This window comes from Pristiophorus japonicus, chromosome 2 (genome assembly GCF_044704955.1).
Source record: "Pristiophorus japonicus isolate sPriJap1 chromosome 2, sPriJap1.hap1, whole genome shotgun sequence".
Lineage (NCBI taxonomy): Eukaryota > Metazoa > Chordata > Chondrichthyes > Pristiophoridae > Pristiophorus > Pristiophorus japonicus.
The window spans coordinates 158,292,616-158,307,949 of record NC_091978.1 but is presented as its reverse complement, the minus strand read 5'-3'; the positions used below and the strand labels follow the sequence as shown (position 1 = coordinate 158,307,949).

The 15,334-nt window shown below is 40.6% G+C and overlaps 1 protein-coding gene across 8 annotated transcripts in view; it reads right to left on the bottom strand.

Annotated features, from left to right (window-relative positions):
- The window catches only part of fryl (furry homolog, like), a 693,453-nt gene that overhangs the window by 102,295 nt on the left and 575,824 nt on the right, over positions 1 to 15,334 (bottom strand). For 7 of the 8 annotated variants that reach the window (XM_070870121.1, XM_070870094.1, XM_070870097.1 and 4 more), the window contains 2 exons: positions 11,219 to 11,419; positions 6,367 to 6,537 (listed from right to left, as the gene is read on the bottom strand). In XM_070870121.1, the coding sequence (XP_070726222.1) occupies positions 6,367 to 6,537; positions 11,219 to 11,419 (372 nt within the window). The remainder of the gene's footprint in view (positions 1 to 6,366; positions 6,538 to 11,218; positions 11,420 to 15,334) is intronic. The other variant, XM_070870109.1, reaches the window with a different exon arrangement.

Sequence of the window (15,334 nt, the reverse complement as noted above, 5' to 3'; positions counted from 1 at the left end):
TGCTTTTTCTAAAGTTCTACAACAGTTAATAAAGATATACAAATAAAAATACATATTTTGCTGAAAAAAATACTCAACATTCTTTGATTTCATATTTTGTTTACACTTGTAAGCAACGTGGCTACGAGATGGTCACATCGGGTACTAGTCTCATGTTCTGAGTACCGGTGGGGGCGATGGTGGCTCTGGGGAGTGTAGCCAGAGCCAAGTCCACGGCATCACGGGTGGCTCAGCTGCACAGGGGGGGAGGAAGAAGAATGCAAGAGCTATAGTGGTAGGGGATTCAATATTCAGGGGAGCAGGCAGGCGTTTCTGCAGCCGCAGACATGACTCCAGGATGGTATGTTGCCTCCCTGGTGCCAGGGCCAAGGATGTCACTGAGCGGCTGCAGGGCATTCTGCAGGGAGAGGGTGAACAGCCAGAGGTCATGGTCCACATTGGTACCAATTACATAGGTAGGAAGAGGGATGAGGTCCTGCAGGCAGAGTTTAGGGAGCTTGGAGAGAGATTAAAAAGCAGGACCTCCAAAAGGTAGTAATCTTCTGATTACTCCCGGTGCCACGAGCTAGTGAGTACAGAAATAGGAGGATAGAGCAGATGAATACGTGGCTGGAGAGATGGTGCAGGTGGGAGGGCTTTAGGTTCCTGAGGCATTGGGACCGCTTCTGGGGGAGATAGGACCTGTACAAGTCGGACGGGTTGCACCTCAACAGAGCCAGGACCAATATCCTCATGGGGGGGGGGGGGGGGTTGCTAGTGCTGTTGGGGAGGGTTTAAACTAGCTTGGCAAGGGGATGGGAACCTGAAAATAGATTCAGTAGGGAGGGGACCAAAGCTGGAATTAGAAAGCAAAAATAAAGAAAGTAAGTTTGAAGGAGAGAGGAAACAAGCAGGAAAAAAGGGTAAAAAAACAAATTTAAAGGCACTTTGTCTAAATGCACGTAGCATTTGTAACAAAATAGATGAGTTCACGGCACAAATTGAGACAAATGGGTATGATCTGGTAGCCATTACAGAGACGTGGTTGCAAGATGACCAGGACTGGGAATTAAATATTCAGGGGTACTTGACAATCCGGAAGGACAGACAGAAAGGAAAAGGAGATGGGGTAGCTCTATTGATAAAGGATGGAATCACTGCAATAGTAAAAAACGATATTGGCTCAAATGATAAGGGTGTTGAAACTGTTTGGGTGGAGATAAGGAACAATAAGAGGAAAAAGTCACTGGTGGGCATAGTCTATAGGCCCCCTAACAGTAGCAACTCTGTTGGTCGGAGCATAAACCAGGAAATAGTGGGGGCTTGTAAAAAGGGAACAGCAATAATCATGGGTGATTTTAACCTCCATATTGATTGGACAAATCAAATTGATCAGGGTAGCCTTGAGGAGGAGTTCATAGAGTGCATATAGGACAAGTTCCTTGAGCAGTATGTAAAGGAACCAACTGGGGGCAGGCTATCTTAGATCTGGTCCTGTGTAATGAGACAGGATTAATAAACAATCTCCTAGTAAAGGAGATTGGAGTGAGTCATCATAGCATGGTTGAATTTCAAATTCAGATGGAGGGTGAGAAAGATGGATCTCTAACCAGCGTACTAAGCTTAAATAAAGGAGACTATGATGGTATGAGGGCAGAGTTGGCTAAAGTGGACTGGGAAAATAGATTAAAGTGTAGGACGGTTGATGAACAGTGGTGTACATTTAAGGAGATATTTCACAACTCTCAAGAAAAATATATTCCAGTGAGGAGAAAAGGGTGTAAGGGAAAAGATAGCCATCCGCGGCTAACTAAAGAAATAAGGGACGGTATCCAATTAAAAACAAGGGCATACAAAGTGGATAACACTAGTGGGAGGACAGAAGACTGGGAAGCTTTTAAAAGCCAGCAAAGAACGACTAAAAAAATTATTAAGAAAGGGAAGATAGACTATGAAAGTAAACTAGCACAAAATGTAAAAACAGATAGCAAGAGTTTCTATAGGTGCATAAAAAGGAAAAGAGTGGCTAAAGTAAATGTTGGTCCCTTAGAGAACGAGACCGGGGAATTAGTAATGGGGAACATGGAGATGGCAGAAACGCTGAACAAATATTTTGTATCAGTCTTTACGGTAGAGGACACTAACAATATTCCGACAGTGGATAGTCTAAGGGCTATGGGGGGGGGAGGAACTTAACACAATCACAATCACTAAGGAGGTGGTACTCAGTAAGATAATGAGACTAAAGGCAGATAAATCCCCTGGATCTGATGGTTTGCATCCTAGGGTCTTAAGAGAAGTAGCGGCAGGGATTGTGGATGCATTGGTTGTAATTTACCAAAATTCCCTGGATTCTGAGGAGGTCCGAGCAGATTGGAAAACTGCAAATATAATGCCTCTATTTAAAAAAGGAGGCAGACAAAATGCAGCAAACTATAGACCAGTTCGCCTAACATCTGTGGTTGGGAAAATGTTGGAGTCCATTATTAAAGAAACGGCAGCAAGACTTTTGGAAAAGCAAAATTCGGTCAGGCAAAGTCAACATGGATTTATGAAGGGGAAGTCATGTTTGACAAATTTGCTGGAATACTTTCAGGATGTAACGAACAGGGTGGATAAAGGGGAACCAGTGGACGTGGTGTATTTGGATTTCCAGAAGTCATTTGATAAGGTACCACATAAAAGGTTACTGCACAAGATAAAAGTTCATGGGGTTGGGGGTAATATATTGGCATGGATAGAGGATCGGCTAATGAACAGAAAACAAGAGAGTAGGGATAAAATGGTTCATTCTCTGGTTGGCAACAAATAACTAGTGGGGTGCCGCAGGGATCAGTGCTGGGAGCCCAACTATTTACAACCTATATTAACGACTTGGAAGAAGGGACTGAGTGTAACGTAGCCAAGTTTGCTGATGATACAAAAATGGGAGGAAAAGCAATGTGCAAGGAGGACACAAACAATCTGCAAAAGGACATAGACAGGCTAAGTGCGTGGGCAAAATTTGGCAGATGAAGTATAGTGTTGGAAAGTGTGAGGTCATGCACTTTGGCAGAAAAAAAAAATCGAAGAGCAAGTTATTTAAATGGAGAAAGATTGCAAAGTGCCGCAGTACAGCGGGACCTGAGGGCACTTGTACATGAAACACAAAAGGATAGTGTGCAGGTACAGCAAGTGATCAGGAAGGCCAATAGTACCTTGGGGATGGAGTATAAAAGCAAGGAAGTCTTGCTACAGCTATATAAGGTATTGGTGAGGCCACACCTGGAATACTGTGTGCAGTTTTGGTTTCCATATTTATGAAAGGATCATCATCATCATCATCATCATCATAAGCAGTCCCTCGAAGCGAGGATGACTTGCTTCCACGCCAAAAAGGGATGAGTTCACAGGTATTTCAATGAAGTACCTAATATTCCAGATCCCGAACTACATCGTGAAGGGTGGAAGATGCCTGTGCTTGAATTTTTTTAATGTGTGGTGGCCGTTGCACACCAGCCACCACACGGACTTGACAAAGCTAGGTCTTGGTCCAGTGGCAAGGATTACCCAAGACTAACTGGAGACCAGCTCTGCTGCACAGACCGAGCGCACACACATATCGCAGTGTGGACTGGCCCATGCTGCCCCTGGGCCCTCGCCTCTTCTGGGCCCCGGTCACTTCCCTCTACGGACTGTGCCGCTCCTATCCCCTCTTGCTGTGCCTGTTCGCACTGCAATCAGCGACATGGCTTCGTTGCCGTCGCCCTCCTGTAGCAGCACACGCTGCTCCTGGCAGTGGTATGCCGCCGCATGCTGCTCCCTCCAATGGCTCCAGCCCGCCGATGGACCGGAAATCGGCGCGGTGCAGGCCCTCAAGACCATCAGCAGGCAAAGGATATACTTGGTTTGAAGGCAATTCAGAGAAAGTTCACTAGGTTGATTCCGGGGATGAGGGGATTGACTTATGAGGAAAGGTTGAGTAGGTTGGGCCTCTACTCATTGGAATTCAGAAGAATGAGAGGTGATCTTTTCGAAACGTATAAGATTATTAGGGGGCTTGACAAGGTGGATGCAGAGAGGGTGTTTCCACTGATAGGGGAGACTAGAACTAGAGGGCATGATCTTAGAATAAGGAAGGGGCCATCCATTTAAAACAGAGATGAGGAGAAATTTCTTCTCTCAGAGGTTAGTAAATCTGTGGAATTCGCTGCGTCACAGATCTGTGGTAGCTGGCACATTGAATAAACTTAAGACAGAAATAGACAGTTTCTTAAATGATAAGGGGTTATGGGGAGTGGGCGAGGAAGTGTAGCTGAGTCCATGATCAGGTCAGCCATGATCTTATTGAATGGTGGAGCAGGCTCGAGGGGCCGTATGGCTTACTCCTGTTCCTATTGCTTATGTTCTTATGTCTTCAGGAATTATACGGCTACAATGCAGAAAAAAAAGCGACAACGGGACAATATCTTCCCATCAGCGCAAAGGCATCCCTTGCTGGCTGTTCAAAGGTGTCATTTTGCAGTTAAAGCAGGCCTAACATTTGTACATTGCATCAATGCCAGTGTCATACTAGGCAGGACATCGGTCTTCAGTTATCAGTTAAGACATCAGTTATGGAGCTTACACCATCAGATTTACTGATAAGTGCAATAATCAGAAGGGGTAAGTAAAGAAATCGCAGAGGCAAAGATAGTACCCAGAAATACATTTGACTTTCTCTGGTGTGATTTTCTTTATAGTTTCTCCCCTCACCAACCAGGCTAACCATCTCAGGCTTGTACATGGGTTCCTCCAGTCTGCAACCTTCTTAGTGAGCACCATCAATCCTGAAAGTTAACTGGCCCATCAGGATTTAACTGCAGCCATACTAAGAACCTGAACAAGACAGGCAAACCTACTGCTACAGGAAACCAAATTTCAAATCAAGATTGGATCTGAATCCAAGTTTTCAAGATGTGGGGAGAGATGGGGAGGTTGAGTGCTCTGGCATTGTAGCTACCACGAACAGCACAACTGTAAATAGGCCGTGCCATGTGATAGTAAGACGGAGGCTTACCAGTCATTTCACACACAAAATACATCACATTATTAAGTATAAGTTCGGAAAGAAAATTCTGTATTTTTCCTACAGGCAGGGATTCTTGGGAAAAGGAAGAATAGTAAGAGTAGTAAGAGTAGTAATAGTAGCATGATAACCTGGATTTGGATCTAAATCACGCCTTGTCAAGAGCATCATTGGCAAAGACTGGAAAGAGACTGTCTGCTCTTTCTCTCGGACAGGAATAGTACATAGCACACCTGTACTTAGGTTTCGTCATCTCTGCCACAATTCACAAAATGTTCTTCATCACTTTGATTAGGCTACAAATTGTTCCAAGTGGGTACATCCACAACATAAAACTGTCCCACAATTTAATACAAATAATCACTAAAGTGTCAGCCATGCTCACAATCCACAAGGATATTTGGTGTGGAAATGTGGAAACTTCAGGAACATTTTTTATAAGTTTGGTTTAAGGTTACTCTGCATCTCACCTATGCTTTATTCAATTTGTAAGTGTTTGATGCAGTCAATAAGTGCAAAAAAATGAGTAATGTTTAACGATCTGCATTACCACCTCTCACTTTGACAATGCACCCTCCTCTCCCGCATAAAAAAAGGAAATCAATAATTTTAGCTATATGCCCATAGTTATATAACAGCAATAACTTTGATAGTAATTTTAGTTACAATATTTATATATTAACAAAAATAAGCAAAATAAAGTTGCTATACACAAATAATCAAACGTATTTTAGACTCTAACTGTAGTAAAAAAGAAATGTTATAATACTTACAAATCAGGTTTAGCCCCAAAGGTGACACTAACCAGCCTTATTCCATAGGCCTTTACACTGGCATTTTAAGGATAGGTGACACAGATGATATGCTAACACAGCAGGCCTGAGGCTAGTACCCACAATCTCAACCCCCAATCATTGAGCAATATGCAAAGCCAAGAAAAGATGAACATAGCCAAGCCATAATTAGATTTTTTGGAATTAGTTGCTTAGAAAAATCACCATCAACCTTGAAAACCACAGGATTAACTATGAGAGAATGCAGGCTTCCTCTTTAAATTATACCTCTGCAAAATTGCTGTACAAGTCTATTATACAAAAGAAGGATTTTTTAACCTGTGCTAACAATTCATGCGTCTAAAGACGATCCTTTAGGGATCTTATGACGCACACATATTGTCTAAATACTGTCACAGGTTAAAAATATTGAAACTTCATATGGTTCTGTGAATCTGCAATGTCTGATCAACTTTCAGTGCAGAAATATACAAGGAATAAATGGCATTAGAAAGATCCCAAATCAGCCATGCACCAACCCATATTTCTACCCACATTGCTTCCCACCTCAGGCAGCTGGTTGTTAGCGCTATCTGGAAGAGGTGTCTCTAAATTTGGGGTCTCAGCTCTGGGCAGTGGTGCTTCTTCAGACACCACACTGGTTGCTGTGTCCCTTGACTGCATCAGGGAATCCACATGGTTTGGTACAGCATCATCTGTTGCTGAATCACTGTTTAGCTAAGGGAAGCATACAGGAAATTTGAAGTGAGAATAAAGCCATAAGAATTTAGTTCTCATTATTAGGAAAAATAACTCACTCGTTATAATAGATATTTATTACCATCTGAAATACTAAAAATTAAATGACATGGTGAACCAGAAACAAAATTTGATGCCAAATATTTGGACAATGCACGATACTAGTGCCTATTATCTAGGCTGTTACTAAACATTCAAATAGTTAACTGTTAGAGAATCGCGGAAACAATCAGTTCCCATTGTCCAAAACTTGCATGTTGATGCATGGACACATATGTGCGTAAATGCCAGGAGTTTCAACATTTTTTAATCTTCAAATCTTTGTTCCATTGGGTTTTGGTATTGAAGTTTCACTTTGTTTATATGCAATACCTAAATATCCCAATAAAAACTATCTGAAAACAGTGAGTGGCAGCACTGCATAAACTGTTCAGCATCCAGGCTGCTAAAGTTTTTCAATCACTTTGACTTATTTGAGCCTGTTTTACTGACCATTCATTAAATGAAAAATGTAACTTCAGTAAGTTATACCGTCTGATAGCTCTACTGCCAATTTTGCAAATTGTTGAAGTTTTTATAAATAGATAAATCAGCGGCAACCTGGTAGTCCAGGTCATTGGTGTATTAAGAAGTTCTCTTTCCAATAAGCTCTCAATCTCAGCTGAGCCTTTTGGACAATGTGCCAAGTGGACCCAATTGCAGCCCAAATAGGAGGAAGGAATAAAAATGAAAAATGTAAAAATACATTGGTTTCCAAAGCTTATAGTAGCAGATTCAGGTAATCTTCAGTCGAGACCAGGGAGAAAAGCTTCCTGCCTTCTTGATAAAGCAGTATTTATTTATTTTCTCTTGAAAGCTAAACTTCAAAACTGCTCAGTGCAGAGGCATGCATAACTGTACTAAAGATGTAAGGTGATTTGCAAAAGAGATAACATTAGGAAACATTCTTTTACACAGTGAGTTGTGTTCTGGAATGCACTACCTGAAAGGATGGTGGTGGTAAATGGCAACATTTAAAAGAGAATTGGATAAATACTTGGAAGGAGAAAAATTGCAGGGCTATAGGGAAAGAGGAGTAGAATTAATTGGATAGCTCTACCAAAGATCCAGCACAGGCACTTCTGTGCTGTAGCATTCTGTGATTCTATAAGATCCATTTAAAATCAATGTTCAGGAAATCAGATATGCTGCAAAATGGTTGCGCTGACTTCTGCACCTGATTACCTAAATCTCCAGTTGAGCAAGATTCTGTGCCAAGTGCAGAGTCTTGTAATCTTAGAACTCTGGTGGCTGGGTCAAATATACAGCTGACCAAATTTAATGCCAGATTTTCCAGTATTAGGTAATAATAATCTATACTGTTGAACTGCATCAATAATAATATTATCTTATAGAAGCAATGTTTGGAAAATTTTCAATTTTGCTTATTACAGAGAATTAAAGTACATATGGCCCTGTCCAAAATCATCAGCAAAGCCCCAGTGACCAAAATATATTAACCACAGCAATTTGCATTCAATGAATATTTGTGTTAATTGTAGTTAGTCTCCTGCAGTTGAAGCAGCTACACTACCTTCTTGTGTGATCAGCAATCCAATTCTGAACGCAACTGAAAAATTGAGATTCTGAACATCACAGGTTATTTTATGACAATTTTAAAGAATCTTTTATAAAGACAAAGTGAAAAACTGTGATGTGATCCAACAGGCTTTGTAAGCTGCAGTTTGGATTGTTGAAACTATACTCTAAGAAATGAACTGGAAAGAAAGGGTCAACAAAATGGGTTAAGTTTTAGTGGGCCCAAGTTTGCCCAGGAGTTGCTCCGTTTTTTTGGAAGCAACTAGATTTATTTGTACTATCTTAAAAATCCAAATTCTGCCCATTTAATTTGCTTCAGTGTAAGCGAATTAGTTAGGTTTTTTTTTAGTTCCTTTTTTTTCCAAAAGGGGGCGTTACCAGCCTCTTACGCCTGTTTTGGCCATTTAAGCAAATTTAGACAGCTAAAAGTTACTCCAAACTAACTTAGGCCAGCGTATGTGGCCACTTGTAGCCGCACACAAAAACCTTGCGGTGAGCTAAGAAATCAGCGCAGGCAAGTACATTTAAAGCACCAAGCACTAAACAAAGCGCAAAAATAAGCATTCAATAATAAAAAATACAAGGAAAGCATCAAGACTTACAAAACACAAAAAGTAATAAGCAATTAATTAATAAAAAAATAGAAGGAACCCTGCACCTAAAGCACCAACTGAGAGATTTGTTAGCGATAAGTTTAAACATTGTTCTCTCTTCTTTCCTTACGAAAGAGCAGCAGAAAATGAGGTCTGCAGAGACTGACCTGGGCTGCTGCTCCACTGACTTTCAACCCTTTTCGGACGGGAATTTTTTCCCATTTTGCTCATTTTTGGGGTTTTTGGTCGGGCTTTAAAAACGGCAGCTTGAAACCTGGCAGAGGCATGGGGCTTCGACTCCCTCGTGTGAGGGACCGAAGATAATTCCATTTAGCCCTGAAAGGAGTTTAGAGATCGGCCGACACGCCCGAGTTCAGCCCTGGGGGTCGTTGAGGGCGGGTCAAATCATTAACCAAAAGTCGAGACTTGGTCGCTGGAGAAATTAAGTGCCAGGCTGGATAAATCATTAACCAGAAGTTGCTGGAGCGACAGAGACGACCAGGGCTAAAGGTTGAGGCCAGCCATAGCCGGGAGAGTTAAAATCCCTATTTCTGGAAGTCCGATGAGGTCGGATTCGGCCGCCTTACCGGACCTGCGGTTGAAGGTTTCCCGCTTTGGGGTGGGGGGAAGGTGAGAGAGAAAAACGGGGGAAAAAAAATCGACAGGTTGTTCAACTTATTTAAGTGTTAATATACAGCTGCTTTAACCACCTTAATATTAAAATATTTACTTTAAAATACAAGCGTATATTGACATGATTTAATGACTAAAATTTTAGATGCAAAGAAAGGCTTGCAACTTCAAATTTCCTGATTCATCACTTGAAATTAATGTGATTTCTCCTTCTCTTCCTTCACATAAAAGTTACCATTCACAATACTCCTCCCCCCTGATCAAAACTCAGACTCCTGACACCAACCTGTTTCTTGCAGACCTCAGCGGCCGGCCTGTGCAGCAGGCCATTCGGCCTGGGATAGGGGCGGGATGCGTTCTGCAGGCATCATCATTACAATCATGGGGGTAGCTACTGCGCATGCGCGACCGCTTTACTGCACATGCGCACAGCTGCCGGCACTGTTTTTGGCGCAGGGCTGTAGCTCCACCCCCCACTCCACGAGGAGCGCCGCGCCAGGACCCGGGACACACAGCAGAGCGGGGAGAATACCTAGGTAAGTTTTCGCCGCTGGTTTTAGTGTAGAAAGTCGGCGCACCTTATGGAGGTGCGCCATTTTAACCCGGGGGGGGGGGGGGGGAGGGGGGAGGCGGAGAAACTTGAGCCCGGTATGATGATTGTTTTGAACTGTCCTACTGCAGAATGCAAATTACTCTTATCGTTTTCCTGCAAACTTGATTCTTTTACATCCAAGGGAAAATACATTTCTGTTCACAATGTTTTGGATTTCCAACACCAGCAATATTTTTATTTTTACTTTGTTAACCATTTCCTTTCAATCTATCAAGATCATGATGGTTTCTGCACACTATACAAAGAAAACTAGTAGGATTAGTCCCACTGTGCATTGATGGTAGCTGCGGTGAAATCCCACTGCCAATTAAGTGAAGAAACAAAATAGCTGCAGCAACATTAGGGACCAGACAATGGGACTCGGAAGGGAAAAATAACACCAGCAAAAAACAAAAAGTAGAATGCCTTTTCTACATAAACCAATAAGGAGATAATGGGGTTCCCAAATGTCTTCAAACAAAAACCAAACAGAAAAAAAACAATGGAAATTTATAAACTTAAATTATAAAGTGGTATGTAATTTAATCATATACACATTCCTGTATGTAGTTTTTTAACAAAGTTTCCTAAACACACTTTAAAATGTGTATTTCATGCAATGTTTTGTATTCATACATAATTCATGTATTTCCTTTCCCAATCCTAAATCTTGATTTTTTAATACATGTAAAGAAAACAGATGTTCTTCTAAGAAGCAGAGATTTAAAGTAGCTTACAATACTACATATGACACGAGTAGCCAGATTGTTAAACTACTGATATTTTGGGAAAATATCAAAAAAGGAATTGATTTGACAAAAATCTTGGTGATTTACATTCTCTTAAAGTTCAAAGCATTTATAATTCTCCAGTTCAGCGAGATTCTGTGCCAAGTGCAGTCTTATAACCTTAGAACTCTGGTGCTGGGTCAAATACACAGCTGACTAAATTTAATGCCAGATTTTCCAATATTAGTTAATAATAATCTATACTGTTACACTGCATCAATAGTAATGATATCTTATTGAAACAGCTTTTAGAAAATTTTCAATTTTGCTAATTACAGAGAATTTAAAGTACATGTCCAGAACCATCAGCAAAGCCCCAGTGAGCACAATATACTAACCACAACAATTTGCATAGAATGAGTATTTGTGTTAGTTGTAGTTAGTCTCTTACAGCTGAAGAAGCTACACTACCTTCTTGTGTGATCATGTGAAACACAAATATAAATATAAAAAAGACGAGAAAAACAATGACTTACTATCTGTGACCTGGTTAATATCTGACTGGCCGTCAGTACCTCCTCCTCAGATGACTCATCAGTGTCCTCCTGATTGGTCAAGTTTAAGCTGGGTGTGCTTCCTGAATACTGGAACTCCTGGAGCGATGGCGTATCTCCCTTCTCAATGCTGTCCAATGAACGCCTCCGCACACCCCAGTTAAAGTTGTCCATGCTTTCACCCTGCAACAGTTTTATTATAAATTTAGTATTTCTTACTATCAGGATTTTTCTTAAAACTGTATTTCATAGGATCAACTTAAGTACTAACAGAACATTACGGGATTGTATATTACAGGTATGCTGAAAATAGCTTATTCCCATAACAGATTGCATAGCTGCAAATCTTTAGTGAATTACTGAAATACCCACAAGTGATCGTGTGCAACAATAAACTAAACATGCAGTCAACCACATTAATTAACACATAGCTCGCTATCATCTATAATGGTACTTTCTGTAACTACGTAACCAATCTATTTATAAAAGTTAAACATATTTTGTTCTATTTATCATTAAAAATTGTCCATAAAAAAATCATTAAGTTAGCTAATACTTGTATTGTTTGTTCATTTTGTTTTTTACATTTATGTATAGGCATGTCCCAGAAATGGTCAAAATTTGCACACAAATATAAACAAAACATTAAGGGCCTACATAGTAATACTATACCATGAACATTCAACATTTATCACACACAAGACAGTAACTCAACAAACACTGCACCAGGCTGCAACTTACCTGCAGCTCCTGGTTAGCAATGAGGAAAAGAGATGACCAGCATTAAAAAGTAAGAAAAGAGAAATATTTGGCACGATGTAAGAAATAGGAGTATGCCTTAATCTCAAAAAACATCAATTACATTGAATTTAACAGGCAGTTTAGTTCGGGTGTGATACTTCAGGTAACAAAACATATGCTGGACGAGCAGCTCATCTTTTTACCAGTTCTTCTAAGCTGCATATGCTATTTAAAGGCTTAGCATTTTTTTCAAATTACCAGTAAACAAATGCATGACAAAAATGAAGTAGTACTGTACTGATTTTCTACCATTAGATGTACTTTTACATACCACTGAATAGATCTGGAGATTACACTGGATTAAAAAATATTTAACCTACATTAGTTAGCTACTGATAATATTTATGGTAGTAGAACTGCTCAGAATTCACATCTGACAGGCTGCTCTTGCCACACCTTTGAGCTAATTTGTTTTGGAAAACATGGCAGTTTTCACCTGCTCATAGTTGAATGCTGCCCACAAGAGGTCATGACCAGGTTAATTCTAAAACAATTTCAGTTAGAATATTTTTTGTCTTTCCTCCTTTGCTTTTCTACCCAAGGTATCCATTTTTATGCAAGAAAGTCTAATCTATACAGTCATATAGTTAGGGAGTTAAATCAATAATTACATACAGGAAGCTCCCAACATGCTCATTTAAACTTAGATGACAGAAAGACATCTATAAACTTGTTTGAATTTTTTAACTATCAAGCATATTTATTTAACCAACACATAAAGAACAGTAATATAACATATATATTTATAGACAATCATGTAGTTGTCTGAATTTAACGCTTTATTTGACAAGATCATGTCAGCACAATAAATGCTAGAATCAAAGTGCACTGTTTCTAGCAAACTGAACAACAAAGAAACCTTATTTGGGGCAAAAATATATATATTTTCACGAACACATTTATATTTTTTGTAATTTAAGTAATAATTTAACGTTCAATTTGGTCCAAGTTGTTTTCAAACTGCTTTTTTGTTTTTAATGATCCCAAAGAATCTCACATATCATATTTGATGAATATCCAAAGATGAGTCAGTTACTTTGGATGTAAAACAGTTCAGCATTCAGATAGAATGCTTAGGAATATGTTTAGGAGCTGGTAGTGAGTTTTTAAAGTACAGATGAACAACAATAACAACTTGTTTTTAATATAGCACCTTTAACCTAGTGAAATGTCCCTAGGCGCTTCACGGGAGTATTAGGAGATAAAAAAATTTGACACCAAGCAAAAAGAGAAATTAGTGCACGTGACCAAAAGCTTGGTCAAAGAGGTAGGTTTTAAGGACGTCTTCAAGAAGGAAGGAGAGGTAGCGAGGCGGAGAGGTTTAGGCAGGGAATTCCAGAGCTTAGGACCTAGGGAACAGAAGGCACGGCCACCAATGGTTGAGCAATTATAATCAGGGATGCTCAAGAGAGCAGAATTAGAGGAGCGCAGACATCTCGAGGGGTTGTGGGGCTGGAGGAGATTACAGAGATAAGGAGGGGCGAGGCCATGGAGGAATTTAAAAACGATGCGAATTTTGAAATCGAGGCGTTGTTTAACCGAGAGCCAATGTAGGTCAGTGAGCACAGGAGTGATGGGTGAGCGGGATTTGGTGCGAGTTAGGACACAGGCAGCCGAGTTTTGGGTCACTTCTAGTTTACATAGGGTAGAATGTGGGAGGCCAGACAGGAGTGCGTTGGAATAGTCAAGTCGAGAGGTAACAAAGATATGGATGAGGGCTTCAGCAGCAGATGAGCTGAGGCAAGGGCGGAGACTGGCGATGTTATGGAGGTGGAAGTAGGCGGTCCTAGTTATGTTGTGGATATGTGGTTGAAAGCTCAGTTCAGGGTCAAATATGGCAGCACAGTTGCGAACATTCTGTTCAGCCTCAGACAGAAGTTGGGGAGAGTAATGGAGTCAGTGGCCAGGGAATCAGTTTTGTGGCGGGGACCAAAAACAATGGTTTTGGTCTTCCCAATATTCAATTGGAGAAAATTTCTGCTCATCCAGAACTGGATGTCGGACAAGCAGTCTGACAATTTAGAGACTGTGGAGGGGTCGAGAGAAGTGATAGTGAGGTAGAGCTGGGTGTTATCAGCGTACATGTGGAAACTGATGCTGTGTGTTCGGTTGATGTCGCCAAGGGGCAACCTGTAGTTGAGAAATTGGAGGGGGCCAAGGATAGATCCTTGGGGGACACCAGAGGTAACGATGTGGGGACGGGAAGAGAAGCCATTGTAGATGATTCTCTGGCTACCATTAGATAGATAAGAATGGAACCAGGTGGGTGCAGTCCCACCCAGCTGAATGACAGTGGAGAGGCGTTGGATAAGGAAAGAGTGGTCAACCATGTCAAAGGCTGCCGACAAGTCAAGAAGGACGAGGAGGGATAGTTTACCTTTGTCACAGTCACAAAGCCGTTTCAGTACCGTGGCAGGTGCGGAAACCGGATTGGAGGGATTCAAACATGGAATTGCGGGAAAGATAGGAGCGGATTAGGGAGGTGACAACACGTTCAGGAACTTTAGAGAGGAAAGGGAGGTTGGAGATGGGGCGGTAGTTTGCAAGGACAGAGGGGTCGAGGCTTGGTTTTTTGAAGAACAACAACACAACATCACCCTTTTCTTTTGTAGAGCTACAAATTAAACACCATCTTTTGAGTTGGACACTTTCTCCTTTGACCAGCTGTCTGTTATTTAAAAACAATTGATTGTGTTGTGAACATATTGCACCAAAATCTTGATCTGAAGATATAACATTTTAATTTTTACACTCTGAAGGGCCAAATTTGTGATGTTCCACACCGAGAAATCGATTGGAGAATTGGTTTGTAGTACCAACACAACAAATATTTACAAATTCACTTTTATTTATTGCTTTCATAAACCCTTGTTTGCAGAAAGTCAATTTGCAATTCTAGGATATAAAATATGGCCTTTAAATTGAGGCTAAATCAATGGTAAGAAGGCATGTGGAAAATTGTTCACCTGAACAAGTATTAATGGATAAATATACAATAGCGTTTTGTTTTTTGAAATAATAAATAGTTTACTATATTTTAAAGGCCCGTAACTCAAAGTATTAGTTTAAATGAATATTCTGTATCTCTAGTTTTGTTAATTACAAAGTAATTAGTCAGCTAAGAAACTAAATAAAATAAAATCACTTTTAAATATCCCGTAGTTCCAGTTTTCAAGTTATTTTTCCCCCATCTTTTAGAGCTCCAGTAAGGCGGCTGACATGTTCCAAATCCTCAAAGTCACGAGGAGGAGTCTTTGACTTGTTAATTCCCTGACTTTCCCTTTCTCACTGGGGAAA